General features: G+C 38.9%; 1 protein-coding gene across 1 annotated transcript in view; it reads right to left on the reverse strand.

Annotated features, from left to right (window-relative positions):
- Positions 1-2301: 2301 nt before the first annotated feature.
- Positions 2302-20423, reverse strand: part of necab2 (N-terminal EF-hand calcium binding protein 2) — a 141264-nt gene continuing 123142 nt past the window's right edge. The window contains exons 10-13 of the mRNA XM_042496124.1: positions 16209-16321; positions 8520-8597; positions 6145-6236; positions 2302-5039 (exon numbers count right to left, since the gene is read on the reverse strand). Of these exons, the coding sequence (XP_042352058.1) occupies positions 5011-5039; positions 6145-6236; positions 8520-8597; positions 16209-16321 (312 nt within the window). The 3' untranslated portion in view covers positions 2302-5010. The remainder of the gene's footprint in view (positions 5040-6144; positions 6237-8519; positions 8598-16208; positions 16322-20423) is intronic.

The raw sequence follows: 20423 nt of genomic DNA on the forward strand, positions 1-20423 counted from the left end.
CCTGCCCTGCTCAATGCAGCCCAATGCAGTGCCAGATCAATATAAGTATGAGTGTAGCTGGATCCCGACTCACCGCTACCACAGTACTGTCATTCACATGTGAAAATAGAGAAAATAGACACAACAGTGAAGTGGATGGCAAAGTGGCACCTTTAAAAGTATAGAGCTATAAAGAAGGAATGATTCATCAACACATCTTTAACCAGATAAACTGTAATACGATATACTCTTTAAATACTGTCATCATACTCAATAACCTCTAATATACTGTATCTTTAAGTCACAATATTGTCTCATTTTTACATTGTGCTTTCTGAGTGAGACTGATTGTATTACAGTGTTGGACTTATAGTAGTGATAGTAAGGGGTGATGTTAGGTGAGGCGTCTGGGGGATTGAGTCTTGACCTGGATTAAGTCATCCCAGACTGGATGGATGATTTTGGGCGAGATTTTGACCCAAAGTTAAAGAACGATCACTACAGATGCAGAAGTGGGTCAAGAACACTGGACTGGCCAAACACCGAAATTATGAGAAAAATTAGACAAGACTTAACCTCCATCGAATCAGTTTGTTTACCTAATTATTGTTTTTCAGAGTGATGAATTGCACTGAAGGAATGAAGAGTTTCTAAATTAGCCGATCTGTGGTAACATGATCACTTATATATATATAGTTATTAACTGTAAAGGTTTCAATCTACTTAAACCACGTCAATAAAAAAGGGTACATACAGGAGTCAAAGATATGACCCTGCATCCTGTTGCACCAGCTGTGTGTATGTTCTTTCTTAAGTTTGGGTGCAAAGTCCACGCTAAACGCTACGCTGAAACTAGTTTGTTTATTACCAAAGCTGTGTGGATGTTTGGTTGCATCACTGAGACGTAAGGTTCATCAGCTGCATTGGCGTAAAGTCCACACAAACCAAAATATTGTCGCAGCAAACGGCGTTTTCACTGTTGCCATATTTACGTTTAAATCCGAAGGTTGGTTAATTTGGTTATAGCCTATCTGTCATGAGCCCTCCTCGTCATCACTGTATTGTAATTACCCATGTCCTCTCAGAAAATAAAGTAAGTTACTTGTGTTGTCAATCACTGTGCTGACTGTTGTTTTTAATGTAGTGTTATTTTACAACTATATAATATATTTATATATATATTTTTTTTGAGTCTCTGTTCTGCAAAACAGAATCAAGAGCGTATATCAGCATCATCATAAATATCATAAGGATGCAGTGTGTCATGTAGAATGTGCGACCACGATAAATGAGGAAGAAATTGGTCATCATCATCACCACCAAAAAACCCTCTTTCCTGATAATGTTGTTGGTTGAGTTAATAACAACTTTACATCCAGTCTGGGGAAGGTGTACATTTTTAAGTTATATCTCAGTCTTATGTCGGAACTACCTTGAAGGTGCAACCGCCAAAATTGAGTTATAGCATAAATCACCCCCTGTGTTATGCCTTAAGCTATGTTCTAACTTCCATGCAGCTGGTGCTACAGGCTGCTGATCTTTTGTTGTATGGTGGCATCTTTCGTGCCAAAGTTGACTTTTCGTTGGTTGCATGGAAATATCATGCTCATCAGAGCTTCCAGATGTTGTCTTATTGTTTGAGAGCCCAGACCCAGCTGATCAGACCCATCCGGCATTTGATTCTGATGGTTCATATTTTTCTGTAATATCCTCCAGGTGAGTCATAGGCATTGAGACCCTTGTTTCCTATTGTCTACATGATCATAGTGCGGTGGAGTGATAGATGCTGCAGTGGTTGATCTATCAGCTACAGATGCTAATGGATGTAATGGCCTATTGCAAAATCACGGTTATTTTTCAGTCATGTGTTATTGACTGAAAAAGGTCAATGAACATAAATCGAATGCGATGGAGAAATGTTTTTTGTAGAATTAATATGTCAGTGCAACAAAACATTTGTGTCGTTTGATCTAATGGCAAGAATTCAACAAGACCGCTAATGGGCATTTCCCTGCTTACCGGGAGATCACGTCACACCAAAAAACAAAGTCATCTTTTAAAATCCCTTAAAACCTCCTCTACCATGTGGTGATGTTTAAGGCTTTATATTCAATGTCATTGAGATGGGATTATCTGTCTGAAGTGTCTGATGGTAGGTATTTAGATTCAAACAAACTGTTACAAGAAGCTGCAGCGCCTACAAAGCTACTGCCACTTCCACTGAGGAGAAATCTGCACCATAGCACTAAAAGATGTCAATAAATACAAATCTAATCATAATAGAACAACATTTTCCATATGTACAATCTCTACTAGACTTACACAGCTAATATAAGCTACCCACCGCCAATTCAGACAAAGGATACACAAACAGAAGGCAGAAATTAAACAAACTTTAGCTGCATGGAGAACAGTGAGGTGCTGTCTTTATCTCTCTACTTAGTCTCTTCTGTCTCAAGGTAGCAGCAGACTCTTGTCTAAGTCACAAATTATCCTTTTACAGCAAAACAATCTAATCATCTGACCTCTTAAATGACCCTGATGTCATTGCTAAGAGACTCAACCCCAATGTGGTTCATGAAATAAAAGCTACATAAAGAAATCTAACTCACTAACTCTCTGGATGCTTCTCCACATTTGTTGCACAAAACCATATACAAACCCAAATATATTATAAGACTGACATCTTTTCATTATTCAGTATAATGAACTGGCCCTCTCGCATTGGCTGGACACCTTGTGATGTAATCATTGTGTTTGGCTTCACAGAGATTTGGGTTTAGCGTTCTGTTGCTCATTCTCTTGCTCTGTTTACACATGCTAAATAAGTTCCTACCACTTTAGACATTACTCCCACAGCAGCCATTTCACATAAATATACGAACCTGAAGAGTCTGAAATATGCAAGTAAGTCAACCTAAAGGTACAACTGTAACTCTGGTTCTCTTATAGCGTGAGTGTGTAGAGGAGTGTAACCTATAGTGAGGTATTGAGCCAATGCTGCTCTCGTTAATCTAAAGGAGAGTAGTGGTTATTATTACAGTAAAATACCTCAGTAAACTAGTCCACATATCAGAGCCAACTGGAGATGGACTTTGAGACGGTAAAATGGCAAAATGTAGGTCGTCTTCAGGCAAATATTACAGCTAGCTTTCAGAATCTAACAACAGTGCTGTCTTTAGGTCCCTCCGGGAAGCTTTCCAAATGACATTAATGGTATGTACGGATGCTGTATACCTTACAAAATTGTATTAATACATATTTTATCAACTCATTAAACTAGCAGATATGCAATTTTACTGCTTTTTTCTAGCTTTAGCTAACTCTTGTCCATGTTAGTGCAGAAAATCTTAGACTACATTTTGTACCAGGCTTGGGCAGTATCACCGTATTACAGTATACCAGGGTATTAAGAAATCTTGAAGGTATGTTTTTTAATACTGTAAGAAATACAGGCAGTCTTCTTTTCAGTAAACTTATTGAATGTAGTGCACAGCACGCACCGCCAGAGCTCAGTCTCAGGTCTCTATGGTGGAACAGGCGGCTGAGCTGAAAGACACCATAACACCTAGTGGTGGAGGGAGAAGTTACAGGACAGTAAACAGCCAGTTGCCAGCTTTGTTTCCTTCTTCTTACTTTTAACTTGGTGAATTAAGGATTTATTTTGATTTTGATGATTTTATTTTGTTTCTGTTGAGTTTGAATGAAGTCTGTTTCATGATGAGTTAACGAGGCAAGTAAGCCTCATCAGTCTTCAATGACTGAGAGAAAGTTGAATTCAGAAGGTGTCCAATTGTATTTCTCTGTTTAATGAACAGGTGTGAGAATATTGCTTTTCTACACATTTTTTTGGGTTTCTAGTGTGTACTTGTTAATATGAAAAGCTGAGCATAAGAATTGCACTTGCTGCTGGAGATGGATGGGTGGGGGGTGTTAGTGCCATACACTTATGTGGTCATACACCGTATACCCCAGAGAAATTTCAGGACGGTATAAAAAATTGGATATCGCTCAAGCCTTTTTTGTACTTGTACCCAGTCAGTACTTGCACTTCATGGTTTTCACCCTAATATGTATATATATGTTTTGTTTTTTTTTTATACAACCCCAACTCAGTTACTTAGAGACTCAGAAAAGCAAGTGTGACAGCTAGCCAGGGAGCTAGCTAACCTTCAAGCTGAAATTAAGCATTCAGTTTTCCTGAGATTGCGAGCTAATCTGGCAACTAAGTCTTACGCAACATGTCGATGCGAGTTCAGAATGGCTGATGTGAGAATAATGTCCAGAGCATTTCATCAGTTACAAAATTAACAAAAAATGTAATTATTAGAGTACTGTGTATGGGAGCAAATGTGGAATGAGCAGCTACTATGACTAATGGCTGACTAGATGAGCTACCTGTGGTCAACCCTAACAGGCAGTGGTGTGATGGAGGGTATTCACAGGTGTATGGGGTACAACCACCATCTTTTGTGGTAATTTACAGAATAGCCACCTATCAGCCAGAAAGCCACTGGAATATGTTGGGGAGTTCGCCCTATTCCTCTGTAACTTGCCCACCTACGTAGTACTTCAGCCACCTCATCAACTACCACTACACCACTGCTAACAGGAGTGAAAAAACCACATCCCAAAATGCACTACCCCAAAACAGTAACTGCTACATGAAAAACTCAACGCCAGGGTCCTTGCTACATGACAAACTCCACTTTACAGTGGCTCAAAGCTACTTGAAACGTGAACATGACATAATCCAATATCTTGAGCCAGCAAACTATGGTGAGATGCAAACGCATTAGTAATCTCACATCGTAAAACGCACTGTTTGTTCAATTTTCACTGCAGTTGACACCATTCATTTGCACTGTGTAAACATGTACTTACAAAAAGAGTTGAGGAATGTGAGGGTTGAAAGAGGAGGGGATTGGGGAGGAGGGAGAGAGCGGGTGAAACGCAGGGGTGGAAAGGAGGGGTTCGAAAGGAGGTGGGAAGTGTCCAGGAGTCGTGGCGTGTAGTTGAATATTTTCATGCTCAGTCCCTGTTCACACTGCACCAGGCGGCTGCAAACAGAGAGAGAGATGACAAGTTAGAAAAGGAGGTTAGAGAGAAAGACGGAGGTTTGTAAAGAAAATGAGGCCCGGGGGGGAGCACAGACAGAGAGTCGTGCGAGGAAATGAGAGGAAACAGATTGAATAGAGATGAGGAGAAATTTGGCGAAGAAGAAAGTAGTCAGAGAGTGAGCGGGGAGAGGGTGGGGTGAGGAGAGACGCATAAAAATAATGAGCAAGACAAGTAAAAAGTACAAATGGCAGTCTGCCAGGCATCACCTCGAGTCACTGACAGCCTCTGCCTCAGAGCATGGAGGCATGCCAGTGTCAGTGGTTTAAATGGTGCCAGGTTGCTTTAATTGTTCAGAAAGCCTCTGAGCTTCGACTAATTACACAGCCAGCCTTACTGACTAAACACTAATCAGTTTCTCAGGATTATGCAGAGACTGTATCATCATTCATTTCTGCTCTGTAATTATGTATTTTTATACCATTTCCTTATTTTCTGGTTATTACTGACTAACTTTTATTTTCCTTTTTTGTGTTCTATAAGAGCTAAAATAATTAATATTCTGTTTTTTTATATCTGGTTGCATTCAGGTCGTTGGGTGGGAACTTGATATTGGGCACAATTTCCGATTGCTACAGCACAGATGCTCCAAATGATGTCACCAGTGCAAGATTGACAGCACTTGTATCTGGAATATTTTAGCTTCTGTTTTGTACAAAAGGAGGACATGTCGTCCATCTTCGTACGGAGCAGACCCATTCTTACTTTTAGCCCTTAGGCGAATCAGTCTCCGAAAAACAGTGAATAACAACTAAAACTAATTTTCATAAACTGGCTTTTCTGTAACTTTTTTGATTTGTTGCTTTAGTTTCTGAGAAGCACTTTGTAATACTGTTTGAAAGGTTCTACATAAATGAAGTTACTATTAATATTATTATTGATCTAAACTTACAAACTAAATGCCCCTCTGTTTATTTCCTAACTCAGTTTTTCATCAGGCACATTTCAATGGAAAGTAAATCTCAATGTTTGAAGTCCTGCTCCTTTGAGCGATTACAAAAATAAAGTTCTGAGTATTGTTTGACTCTGTAGTATGTCATCACTGACCTGGCACGGCTACAGAGGACATGGCCTCCGGCTGGCACAGTGTATCCACCTTCACATGCTGAAAGGCTTTGTTGGGGGCCGACTGGAGGTGCCTGAAATCAGAAGGGAGCGTATGAGAGCGCGCGCGTACGCACGCACACACACACACACACACACACACACACACACACACACACACATAGCTACGCACATAATACGTATGTACACGAGCACTCGCATCTGTGCAGTCACTCAAGCACACATGGCCTCAAACCGCTTAGCACGGCCCTTAGCCTTTACTGTAAGGGTTGAAATATTAATGGCGGCGGGATGCTGCAAGCAGTGGAGCAGAAACTCAGATCAGCAGGCAGCTACATCAGCAGCCTCTCCTCACGCCCAGCACCGGCACCATCACTAAATCATGATGACCTGACGCAACTCAAGTGCTTCAGCAACTCTGGAGTGAGCGAATGTCTGAAGAACGCTAATTAAAAGTGGATGGAGGAATTTTTCCAACAAGCTCATGACAGTAATGGAGGAAAAGTGAGCGCTCTCTTATTTGGCAATCACCAATCAATGAAAACAATGGCAGCAAGAAACGGCAAGCTCAGCTCCAGAAAATCTTTCAGAGGAGTCAGAGTGCTGACTCACAGTTATTTTCAGAAATGAAATGAATGTCCACACTCAGTAATGACTTTTAATGCTTTTAAGGTGGATCAGCATTAGTTATGATACATTCTGCAGCAAAGGGCCTTTCCCAAAATTTACAGTTTGTGTCTGCCAGCTGATTTGACTCTTTTTTAGTATCACAGCAAGACCGTGACCAACTAGTAATTTCAGTATATTTCAACCTGGACCCTATTTTCCCACATTTTTGTGTCTAAGAGACTACTATAACAATCTTTGAAACTTGTCTGGTATTGAGAGAGCACGCTGCAGCTGGCAGCTGCGAAACAGGCTGCAATGTAACCACTCGGGCATTTGTGTATCGTCAATTTACAGCCACTGAAAGTGCTTGTTTTTGTCACTTACAAGCTCAGATTGTTAAGTGTCTGACAAGTTTATGGAAAGGATCCCTACAAAAAAGACCTTTTTCTGTTTAAGATTAGGATCATTTTTGTTTAACAATAAACAGCCTGCAAAATTGCTTCCGCAAAACCCACCAATTAAAAAAAGACCAAACACTTATTTTATCACCGTAAAACACATTTCATTCAAAGTCAACAAAAAGGAAATAAAGATCACAAAGACATTTTGGTTCGTCTTTAAACAAAACCTACCTAGTTAGATGTGAAAATATGCCATCTTTATACACACTAAAAATCACTGTTTATTTAAATGAAGTCAGGCGGCTTTAGTGAAAGTGATTTCGGGGTTGGTTCTGGTTACAAATAGGATCTTACTCTAAAACGAAAAAGTCTATTTCTGTATGTTTTATAGCCCTCCAAGGTGAATTGTTATTTGTGATACTGGACTGTATAGATAACATTGAAATTGAATTGAAATTACTATTCGCACAGCCCTTTAGGCATGCTTTGTGATTGGCCTACATGAACTTTGACTTGACTAAGTAAGTAAGCACTTTGGGATGTCATTAGGTATCACATGTGCTATATAAATAAATTTGCTGTGTCTGTAGAGATCCTTTCCATAATGTTAGCTAATATAACAATGCTTAGAATAACAGCCTTTCATGGAGGTGAACTGCTGGTGCACAAATGCCCCAGGTGATTTCACTGAAGCATGTTTTGTGACTTCTGTCTGAAGCCCTCTTACTCAATACTGGACCAATAGAAAACCCAAGTAATGAGTCCTAAAACCCAGACATTTGTCAGCATTTCAGCACCTCTGGATCCCTCATCTTAAAGTCTATGGGTTTTTTGTTAGATGCCTTAAACAAGGTCTGTGGTTACTGCAAACTGAGGACACTTTCATGTTTTGTTCTTCGACATCAAATATTTAGTAAATACCCCACTCTGTACTTTGAAGGTTATTTGTGCATCAAAAAAGGCAGACGCTAATGAGTGGCTAAAGAAGAATACGGTCATCACAGCCAGTCGCACCAAACACGGCTTTACAGCGTCGAAGTGGCGGCAATGCAAATTTAGCGTAGTTTGCTTATAGCCTAATATTAGCTTTTTACTTCTGGCTTTAAATCCTGACAGTGATGTTCATTTGTGGAGATTATCGTCAGAAATGGCTGTTTCCATTAGCCATTTAGATACAAAAACATGGGAAAACAGCATCCGGCTTGAAAAATACCAAAGTTACCCTTTAACTGCTTTTTTAAAAGCTTGTTCATGTCAAATACAGAAAATCAAACAGATATTAGCCCGGGGCTTAGGCTTAAGATTGAAATGTAATTATTATAAAGCCACATGTGGCTGAAAACCCACCTCTTCCACTCCTCCTCTCCATCCCAGAACTCGTAGACGACGAAGGATAAACCGTCCGGCAGACGCACCGCAGTCACACTGGAGCAGAGACAGAGGAGAATGGTAATGAGTGGATAACACAGGAGGGAAGGTGGTGTGGAAAGTGATGGGTGAGGAAGTGAGAGTTATGACAGAATGGTAAGTGGATCAAGGGGAGAGGAAGAGGTGTGACAAAGGAGATGCACGTATACAACAGATTGACCGCATAAGTGATGGAAGAAGAACAAAAAAACAGATTAGACATAGCAGAGGAGAAATGTGGAACCATGAGTTAAAGAGTTGACAGATGGAGGATGGAGAGGACATGAGGTAGATAAAAAGAGAAGGAAATATACATTATGTCATCTGCACATTAAAAACACATTTTTGAAATGAAAAAAAGGAACATTTACACAATAGTTTCAGGGGAAAAAATGGAATTGTTGCACCATCCTGCACAATATCGACATAGCACTTAACACCATGATGACGGCTTAAAGGCTGCATCCATCTATCACAATGAAACTAATACAGTGGAACAATTAATGACCAGGTCAGTGCAAATGGAGGAAGTCGGATGTTCCTGGCCAATTTTATAAGACAATTTAAAGGTTTTATTTTTCTGTAATGAATAAGGGCTCCATGTTACCTCAGAAGCATTTATGTGTCAAAATATGGGTTCAACAAGGGGGTGAAAATGATTTCACAGGGGGGTCATTGTCCTTTTTTCCTTGATAAATATACTCTGTTTTCACAACAACTGGAACCACTGTCATGTTACAACAACCTTCACTCACTGAGAAAGTGTGTTGTCTTGCTGAAAATGTCCATTTGATAAAAAAAAATAATGACCTGAAAAAGGATTTCAGCTTTCCAGCAACAATATTCTAGCTTTGAGTGGCAGAAAAATGGCACTTAAAGGAACTCCTTTTAATATTCAGAGCATTAACATATAAGCAAAAAAATATTTTCTTTTGTGATATAATCCAAGCATTCCTTGATACAAGCATGAACTACTTTAGGCTCTATGAATCACTGTACATCCTGAGATACTAAGAGTGTTTATATGGCAAAACCCAGCGGCCTTTAATTTAGCAAACAGCAGCACCAACACAGTGTGATCCCATTTTCATCTTACTCGAGTCCATTACTTGCACTTGGCCCTGTTTGTTAATTGTCCGGTGCTAAATGCATTGCGACGAGAGGAGTGGAGCAGCTGAGGTGGTGGTTATGCAGATCAGGCGGAGCACTGCAATTTTGGTTCTTGTTTCGGCATGAAATTACACTCACATTTACGCCCGCTCGGGGTACCTCTTATCACAAACACTATTTTCGTTCCAATTTTCAAAGCAATTTTCACGGTGCAGGCACAGAGCTCTCTAAAAACACACAAAATCACCTCTATTGAAAGCTGAGTTTTGCCTCTTTTCGCATTGTTATATATTCTTTATCTAGTACAAGTTTAAATGCCCAGAAACATGGCCCGCAGTGTTTCTCCACAGCAGAGAGGTAAACAGTTACACAGTGATAGCAGGTGCATTATAACAGGCATCCTGAGCTCCATTAAACAACAAAAAATATAATCAAAGTCATGTTTTCTGTCACGTCAACAAGATTATGAAGTCCAGTCCAGACTGTTCTTTACACCATTTGAAGGAGTAACACTACTGCAGTGTATTGTATTATTGTACGTAAATGTGCACACACGATTAACTGAATGCAACATTTTTAATGACCTCATAAGATTTTATGCAACAGACAGTAATAATGGGAAAATAAAATATTTGAAAAATTTTGAAAAATCTTAAATATTTTCACATCATTAAATTTTGGACCAGCCTGCCTGGGGATCTGAGAGGAGCAGGAAATATTGATAATTTTAAACATAACTTTTATGGTTTATACTTATTCTATTTATCAAAATCAATTTTTTAAAGGTCAGTTTTCATTTATTTCCCATGTTGTTGTTGTTTTTGTGTCTTCAATCAAACTGTAAAGCACTTCAAATTGCGTTTCATTTGTTTAAAAGTTGCTAGAAACATTTAATTTATTGACTGATTGATTTATTGAATAATTAGTCAAAGGAACTTCATGCACTGTGAATCTGAAGTGCTGTGTATTAATCTGTGCTTTGTAATAACAGCCTGGACTCTCTTACCGGACCATTTAACTATCAGATGCTTTTAGATGGGATGAAAAGAGCTCATGTAATTGATCTCACTCGTGACCAATTAAAAAAAGATGTTTTCAGATCTGTAAAGCAACTTTGAAAAGGAAACTATACCATAATGTCCCACATATACAAATACTATAGAGCACCAGCGTTTCCAATATAATGAAACTTATGACCACATGAACAAAAGTGTTCCTTACAAGTTATTAGTTTACATTGTTTTTTATTTCATAATGCCATTTTCCCTGTGACATTTTTATTTCATGTCACTTTTGAGTCCATAGCCATTTTTTTGACAGTGGAGGGTGTCTCCCTTTCAGTGTTTAATCTTTACACTGTATGTAAATATGGATGACATGACAGCTTCCCAAAAGTGAAGCCAAGTCTAAATGGTGCTGTATGTTGAAATTATTTATCCTATTACGAAATAAATTTTAATTTAACAATGAAATAACATTACATTATAAAGAGTTTTAATGTTTTCTTTAATTATTTAATGATATATCCCTTGATATATGTTTGCACCGTTTATTCTTATAATTATTTGTCATATTTTCATGTTTTTAACAAAATATTTAACACTAAAGGGCTCCAAATATACAACTTATCATAATTAATGAAATGTGAAATGCTCTGCTGATGGGAAATTTAAAGGTGCTACCTAGTATTCAGTGACTCTGGACAGACAGCTATGACTATTAGTATGTACAATACCAATACATTGGCATTTCTTGTATTTTTAAAAAGGTAGTTCTTCCCTGAACCTGAGGGGGGCACTGGGGGGACGGGCTGCTGCTGCTCTCTGGCTCCTGTACAAATGGCTTAAATAGAATTAACTTGAGTTGTGTGAGCTCTGCCGGAGGATATGATAAAGTGTGTCTGCATGTAATCACACATTCGCCCGTAAAGATAATGAGCAGGGAAGGCAGAGACTAAATAAACTGTATATATATTACAGTTAGTTAGTGCAAGATTAAATGAGGAGAGAGGAAAGGAAAGATACGCCATGATAAAAAAAGACAGAAAGAACGAGGCAGCACACATGAGAGAAACGTCTGTTGGAGGGTAATGAACAGGCTTCCTCTATCAAGGAAGCTTCCTCTCGCTCATACATTATTTACTCCAGCTACCTACAAGAACTGTGCTGCAACCACATTCACTGATAAAGTAAGAGAGGAAGAGTTTACTGATCTCAGCTGAATCACAGAGGACAGTTTGTCTCCCTGGAGCAGCGTGTCAAGTAGACTGAGTGCGATTTACTGTAGTAACGCTTCTTATCTGTTAGAAATCGGACCTTGAAAACCCTTGAAAGTTTGTGAATTACAAAATATGGTGTTTGAAAGTGGATGGATGATAAAGTAAAATGACCAAATTCACCAAGCAGCAGCAAGTGTAGTTTGGTAAAACAGTTACATTTTCCTGTGGTGGGAGGCATATTCATGTGTTGCAGGAGGGAAGAAATTATTTGTAACATAGATCAACATGCCACAGGAGTGACGATACTCTGTTTATTGACTGATTGCAGTATTCTGTGGCTGCAGTTTGCCGCCAAAAGTTAACCTATCCCCAACTTTTACTTTGGCCGCACTTCCCTCAGAGTCAAACGGCTGCAGCTCGTTGAGCTCCGAGCAGCCACCGCAGCTTTCCTTTGAAATGCGTGGCCCAGTTTTCATTTGAATGCAACATTTTTATATTAAAGGATTTTATGATTTATTCATCTAAAAACTAATTTGTCATGTTTCAACTTCATGTTCACCATAAAAGTAAAAAAAGGTTATAGCCACATTAGCAGCTAACATGCTATGATATCACAGACATGCAGCACAGACCTACACTTCTACAAAAGGCAATGCTGGACCAGCTTTCATGATGGAAGTTTTTGTGCTTGCAAAATACTGTTGGAATCTGCAACAATGAGTCGCTTGCTGAACTTTCACAGAAGCAAAAAAAGAGTTTCATAACAGAGTTTCCAAGGTTGAAACGTACAATATCAAGTTTCATGCCACGGCTCACAGCGGGGCTTCGATTGTATGTGACTAACTTTTTCATAACAGTGTAAGCCTGCGGCACTACAGCACTTCCCAACCAAAAAGATAAACAACTTGCTCTGACTCTGAAACCTTTGCCCTGTTCTACTTTCCATCAGGATGACTTTGGACATTATTTGCTCCCTCAGCGCAGGCACCATTTCATTACTATGCTGCCACGACTCTGTTGGGAGGTCACAAAATGTGGTGAACTAAATTGGAATGAGGTGGGTGTAGTCTGAAAACGTTAGCAGCATTAAATCTTGCTCTCGGTCCTCGCCCAGTCACCCCCCTTGAGTCAGTATTTAAAGAGGCACCTTTGGCAGCAATTACAGATCTCCGCCGCATGTTGCTCTCACCGCCGTGCGTCATGGTGTGAATGGAGTGTTTCTGCAATGTGGTGTTTGGATTACACCAAACTGTTCGGAGTGATTGCCAAAAAGCTCAGTTTTGGTCTCACCGGACGCCCCAGCCCAGATATCATCTTGAAGATCTTAAAGTCACAGCTGGTAAAGCACCCAGCCAGCAGCTCTACCATATGCAGGTCTCATCCATGAAATGCTAATAAATCTGTGAGCAGAGATGCACATAAAACAATTTGGTGCTTAAAACCTACACTGGATTCATGAACACCGTGGGCAACTCAGATTTGATCATAGCCACATATTCATGAATGCCGCTCAATAGTGAATTGACGGCGCACTGCCGCTAGTCAGCATTTAGCATACATCCGCGCCCATGAACAGCCAGGGACCACCATATATGGAGGTGATAATTACTATTGATAGGTTCATCCTGTCCACCAGGCTGTAATTTTTCAGAATTCCCTCGGGCTTGAATCGGGTTCAGGTTCTCACCAGTTTAACATTTATTTCAGTTCTTTTCTTTTATGAAACTGGCTTGAATTGTCTCATGCTTAAATGACACTTTTGAAGAGTTTTAATGAACTCAATCAAGAGGGAAAGAGAGAGAGAGAGAGGACGGAGAGAGAGGAAAGAAAAAGAAATACAAAGTAAGTGAAGAACCAGGGGAGCGAAACAGAGAGCACACTCGAGTGAGAGAGACGTCAAATGAGAGAAAAAGAAAGGAGGGCTGCAAGGTGACTTGGTTGACAATGTTGTGCTAAACATGCAACGTAACAATCTGCGTGCTACGTTGCCGTGGATCGCCGAGCGTACAAGACGCACCAAAGAGCGCAGCCTGCTTTGCTGAACCTGTCATGCACGAGATGACAGACTAACAGAAGAAACAGAAGGCAGAGAAGTAGTAAGAGGAAACACGCCAGCCCTTCACTTGTAATACATTTTTTAACAAATAAAAAAAGATTTATTTTATAATATATAAAATGTAATTTAATATGGGCCTATTTTTGTCATTTTTAACCTGCGTGTTTCATAGGCATCTACGTATTGTGAACAAAACAGAGCCCAGTACAAATTGTAATTTCTAATAACGACAAACAATTTTTATTCATTTACACAAGCACCACGAGCAGCCAGAAGCAGGTGTGGATTTTGTTAGTACCTACGGACCGGAGCTATTAACATATTGATGTATGCCAAATTACACACAAATTCATTCTGCTCACCTTTAATGAATGAGACCCAATGTTTCCTTTCTCTCCTGCTGAACCCTCCACGGTGCACAAAAGCCTCATAGTGGCCTTCTTAATTTGTGCATTTCCCTCACAGGAGGGAACCACAACGGTTTCAAATATATATATTTTGAATTTTTATAACTGACTGTATTGTACTCTGAGGGATATTCACAGTTTTTATTGTGTCAATCAGATCATATGTACTTAGTTTAATAAATGTCTCAGATGTCTTTGTTCTTTGTGCTGTTAAACTGACAGTGCAGCAGATACATGTGTATTTTAGGCTAAGATACTGTCTTATCTTAATAAAACACAAATCCCTCTATTCAAATAATTATATAACTACTAAAAACAGTTGGCTTTTCCACTGATGAGTCACCAGTGTTGGCTTAGAAGTGTCACAGTCAGGGAATGAACACTTGGTGAATCATTTATATCTTGTTTTTCCACTTAATTCAGATCTATTTGAAGAGATTTGTTTTCATTTGACATTAAAGAGTATTTTACTGTGAAACAGTGTAAGAAAATCCCAATTACACGAATCAATGTTTTGAAACACTGAAATATGAATAAGTTGAGTGTGGCAGCTTGGATGCTTTTTATGGACACTGTAATTAGATTTGTACCTAGTGTTTGACTTGTCTGCCACATAGCACTGGCAGTTTAGATAGTTTTATTTACATTTAAAGCTGCTATAATTAACATTTTCATGTTAACAATGGATCACAAAAACTTGTGGTGATGAACCCACAGATAATCCCCCAAATCTACAGTCCTTCCAAATTCAATTGAGCATTTTAGCAAATTTAAGCTAATAGTTTTTGGTTTTCCTTCCCTTAACTTGACTTTTTTGTTCAATCTCACCACCCCCTGTGTCATTTACAGACTCAAAAGGCTGTTTTTAGCGACAGAGCGAAACTGAGCTAAAAGGAGAGTAAATATGGGACTCAGCATTCAGAGGGTGCCCAGAGACACAACTTCAAATGGATGATAATGTTGTTCTGTGGCTGCTGGATGTGTAAATACCATATTTACTAACATGTTAGCCATATCAGCTTAAAGGTGATGTCAATGTTATGCTTAAAGGATGTTCTGCTGTCCCTAAGTGGTAAAAAAAACTCACTTAACACTGGATCACTGGAAGCCATAATAAGCTTTTTATGTCTTAAACTACTTCACAGGTATTGAATATTATGTGAATGTACTATGCCTACTGTGCTAAATGGAGTTATCAAGCATTTTCCATCTTTGCAGACCTTTTATCCAAAGTACAGACTGCGGTAACAAGTGGGAGGAAATGTAATACAAATAGAAGAAATGCAATGGAGCCAGATCCTTCAAGTCTTGCCAAGGGCATATGCAGAATGACTCTGGACTATGCATGCAGCATATTGAGTCTGGGATTTGGAGAAATCTCTCCAGATATAAGACTGTTTCACAGCACCCTAAGGCTCCGAGTGGGAGGCACAGGGGGTTCAAAACAGGCACAGTAGGTGAATATAAGACTATATTACAGGTACAATATTATACACATTGGGTATGCCACATGATATTAGTATCTGTCTAATCTAAACCACCTGGGAGTTGCACAGGTTTTTTTTTTCAGATTTTGGAAAGGTAATGATGAAATACAGTACCTGTTCAACTTCACTGAAAAAGTTTTTCATGTGTGTGCGTGCATGCACACCAAAGAATACTGACACAATCAATGACCAAAGAAGGATATATTTGAGGTAATCCTTAATAAAGTGAGAACAGTGAGGTCCTGACACTGAAAATGGAGCTTATTAAATATTAAAGATGATTAGGGTTATGGTGCTGCACTCTGCAGCAGCAGCGCAGTTGTGAAAATGTGGAGCAGTAGTTAGACTTACTGAAAGCAGTCTCTCTGAGTGGAGACATTCTTCAGGTACTGCTTCAGAGCCTCACAAAACTCGCCAAGCTTTTTCTGGGAAACCACCATCTCCTGACGAATCAGCAACAAGGACTGTAGAGAGAGAGAGAGACAGGAGGTCAATTTTGTGCTGACAAATTTATATTAGTGCAAGCCATCGCATTTGTTACAAGCAGAAAGATACAAAGACAAAAATATGTATAAGGTCCTGTACAAAACATTCAGTACATTTACATGCACAGTTAAGTTGAGCTATATATACAGCTATAGTTATAGTTATAGCTCGATTAGGCCATTTCATTGGACTATGGTCTTTGTCCCAGTGTACAAGCAGCAGTGGAGAATCGAATTTGTTGACGGAAGTAAGTCTGACTACACCTCGGTAGTTGGCAATATGCCCCCTTTCAGCTATTTGCTATTGGACCTTGTTCCAGACCTGTTACATCACATACCAAACAAACTGGCAAGCAGCAAATGGGTTGCATGTTGAATGGTGACAACATGGATTACTTTTTGCCGTTTTACATTCAGTACATTTCCTGCTTTACTTGGTGCCTTTGTCATGTTTTTCTTTCTTCCCTTCCTCTGCTTCTTCTTTTGTTTTTCCCAGCTTTCTTCTACAAATTTTTGCTTTTTCGACTTCCGCGTCAAAGCCTGGCATGGGAACTATTAAGCATGCACAGAACATCTAGGCCAGTTCAGGTCTGACTGAGGCGTATAAATGAAAGAGTAAATCAATCCTCCCTCAGTTGCATTATTTAGTTGTGAACTTTGAGAAATTCGACTAAATATGAATTCAGTCAAACATGTTTACGAGTATTTTAAAAGTCTAGATTTAGTCAGACTAACTTAATATGACTTTTTTTAAGCTTTACATGACTTGAAATTTCTCATTTTATGTGCTGAGATTCAAATCAGCATCGATCTCTGAACAGCTCTCTGACTATGATTTTGTTTTGTATTACCTTTTTTAATCCATTAATCTGCATTTATTTGCAAATACTTGTTTCTCTAGATTAGCCAAAATGTTCAGAGACTTTATTGTGATCAATGCATTCCCACTCTCCACATCGAGTGTTAACCTAAAACATAATTTGTCATTACTACTCAGACTACAAGTACATCACAAATGAAAACAAGAATGCTTCCGATACCAAAATCTTGTACTGTTGTCTATAGTTTCTCTATACATATGCCGATATGTGTTTATAGAGATTACCTCAGCATTGACTTTTTCAATTATTAACCTAGACAATAATCAACGATCATATGTATTACTTCATCAAAGGCTACAATGACTTTGAACAGTTTATTGTTTTTGTTGTGAGGATGGCAAAGTTAGTTTGTTTGTCCAAAACTTTGGTCCAGACTAAAATATCTCAACAGCTGTTGGATGGATTACCATAAAATTCGGTACGGACACCATCATTGTGTTAATATTTGAAGATTGAAATCTCAACAAATATTGGATGGATTCACACATGATTTGACCCACTGATGTTCCCCTCATGGTGAACATTAACACCTTTTCGTCTATAATGCTATAATAATAATAACTCTTTGTAATAATTACAATACAAAAAGTTTAGAAAATACCCGTAAAAGTAATGACATTCCCATCAACTAACTTTGTTTATAGTGATATTTAGCTAATGTTAACATGCCAAATTAAGACTGTAATAATTATGAGCATCTGCAATAACAGGCGGCTTTGTGATGCAAACGCAAATCCTTTATTTATCTGTTCACAAGTGTTCTGCATCCTCTACAGCTACAGGCAATTTCTCTGGTGCTGAAGTGCAATGGGAGTGCATAAGACAGTGTCCCTTCACAGTCCTAGTTTCCTACCGATAAAAGCAAACTGTTCATAATCTCACAGAGTATAATAATGTTTTGATGGACGCTTGGGGACCCAGTGGTCTAAAGAGCAAAAGATGTAGCCGTAACAACCTTTGTGTGTTTGCGTGGGTGAGAGAAAAATTGAACAGATTTTTCTGTTGTCATATTCTTGTGTTTGATCTCAACTTTCTGTATGGTACAATAACTCTCGTCCCAGTGGGCCAGTAAGTAACAAAGCTTTAGTGTGTGGAAAGTGTGTGTATCTGCATAAGTGTGTGTGTGTGTGTGTGTGTGTGTGTGTGTGTGTGGAAGTGGTCCTGTACAATAAGAGCCTGGAGGATCATTTGCAATTATTTGTATAAATCTCACTTATAACAAGGAGAACCAAAGAAGTGCTGCTGCACTGGTTTTGATCAGATGAGATTAGCTGCTATCTTCATCTTTTCATGTGCCACCATAGTGTAGCTCACTACAGTACAATTAAAAATTCATCCACTATGACCTAGATAACTCCAGCAGTGTTTCACTGAGACTTCACAATAGACATCACACACACACACACACACACACACACACACACACACACACACTCACATACACACTCAAATATCACGTGCACACACATACGCACGTGCTGTCTAAAATAAAGTCTATCCTTAGATAATCTCATTCTGTTTGATATGAATTTATGATGTCCGGTGCTTTCCTGCAGTTGACTTTTAACTGCTGAAATTGAGCTAAAACAGTAAAAGCATTATCACACTTTATCAAAAGCCTGGAGCATATCTTTTAGCATTTGGTTGTTTGATTTTAAAGTAATAATTTGGGATTTTTGAAGGGGAGCTGCATGAGATATTTATGTATATTAAAGAGGCCTTCCTAAAAAAACAATATGCTGCAAGTCTTGAATGGGTTGTAAAATATAAAAGATTTAATAAGAAGATGAATCTTAATGTACTGATTGGCGATTATATTTTTTGGGGGGGGCAGTGGTGATACAGTTTGAAATATAGGTTTTCATTCTTATAAGTATCCAGTTGCAGAGGCTATCAAGACAGTTTTTTTAAAAAAAAAAAATCAGTTTTAAAGATTGAATGAGACACACAACTGGGTGTCATCTACATAACGATGGTATGTGAAACTTCGTTAAAGTGACTTATATCATGTCTCAGGGGTATCGGACGCAAATGGAATAAAATGGGGCCGAGAACAGAGACTTGTAAGACTCCACATTACATAAAAGCTGGGGAAGAATTTCAGTTATCAGCTGGGACATTAAGAACTGTTTTTAAAATCCACACAAGTAGATATGAAACTGAAACACAAATCACTAATAACTGTATACTTCAGTCACAGTCTTCCTTAAAAGTTTGCTGGCTATTTAGAAACTTATTTCTCCATTTGCCCTAATCAGTCTGACTGACTTTTGACAGACTTCTCACTGCATTTTTTTTTTCACCTACTTGCTTTCTGCCTTGCACTAATCCTTTTCCAGCTTTTCTATTCTTGCTCCCACTCTTCTCCTCCTCCCCGCACTTTTCTCTCTTTCCTCATTCTGGGTCTCCTTTAGAATACAGATGTGCTTAAATCCTATTTATCTGCATGGAAATCACTGCTGCTCTCTCTCTCTCTGGCTACCCTGCTGGTAAACCCCTGTTGGCTACTGTTTTCCACAACTGTCTGGTTCTGTTTTTATCTTTCACTCATTGTCCCTGACACATATTGGCCTAATAATCCTTAAGATACTGGCAGTGACTTCCGAAACAGGAAGTGTTGCTGCTCATACCAAGACAGATATTACATATGAGATAATGCAGCTGTTGTGGAACTTGAAATTGCGTGCTGTAAAACAGCGTAATTAGAAAGCTCTCTATATTTAGCAGATTATAGCTACAGCTCTTGCAGCTTGGGCAACATGCAGGGTCTAAGGATTCAAAACATCTGCATCCACTCGTGTGTGAATGTGCCTCTGTCAATTTGATTGTCTGTTTTATTGGCATGTAATAACTATTTATCACTTGACATCAGCGTTTATCTGCTGCCATTAACTTAAATTGGTGTCATGAGGCAACAGTGTTAGTGACACATTAAGCTGCAAGAATTAACACCTGTTTGCTCGTTCATAAAGATACATGTCGCATGTTTGTGATGTGATTTATGAGGCAATGATTACATGGGTGTGTTTGAAGCATCCATAAAAGTGATAGATTCCAACGGGCTTTTGACTACTGCACAGACTACCAACACACACATACACACACAACACACATAGACATCCTACCAACTAAATTAGAAACACTACATTGCCCAGCAGCCTCTGTTAATCTAATAACTACCACTCCATTAACCATCCTGC

Source organism: Plectropomus leopardus, chromosome 11 (genome assembly GCF_008729295.1).
Source record: "Plectropomus leopardus isolate mb chromosome 11, YSFRI_Pleo_2.0, whole genome shotgun sequence".
NCBI lineage: Eukaryota > Metazoa > Chordata > Actinopteri > Perciformes > Serranidae > Plectropomus > Plectropomus leopardus.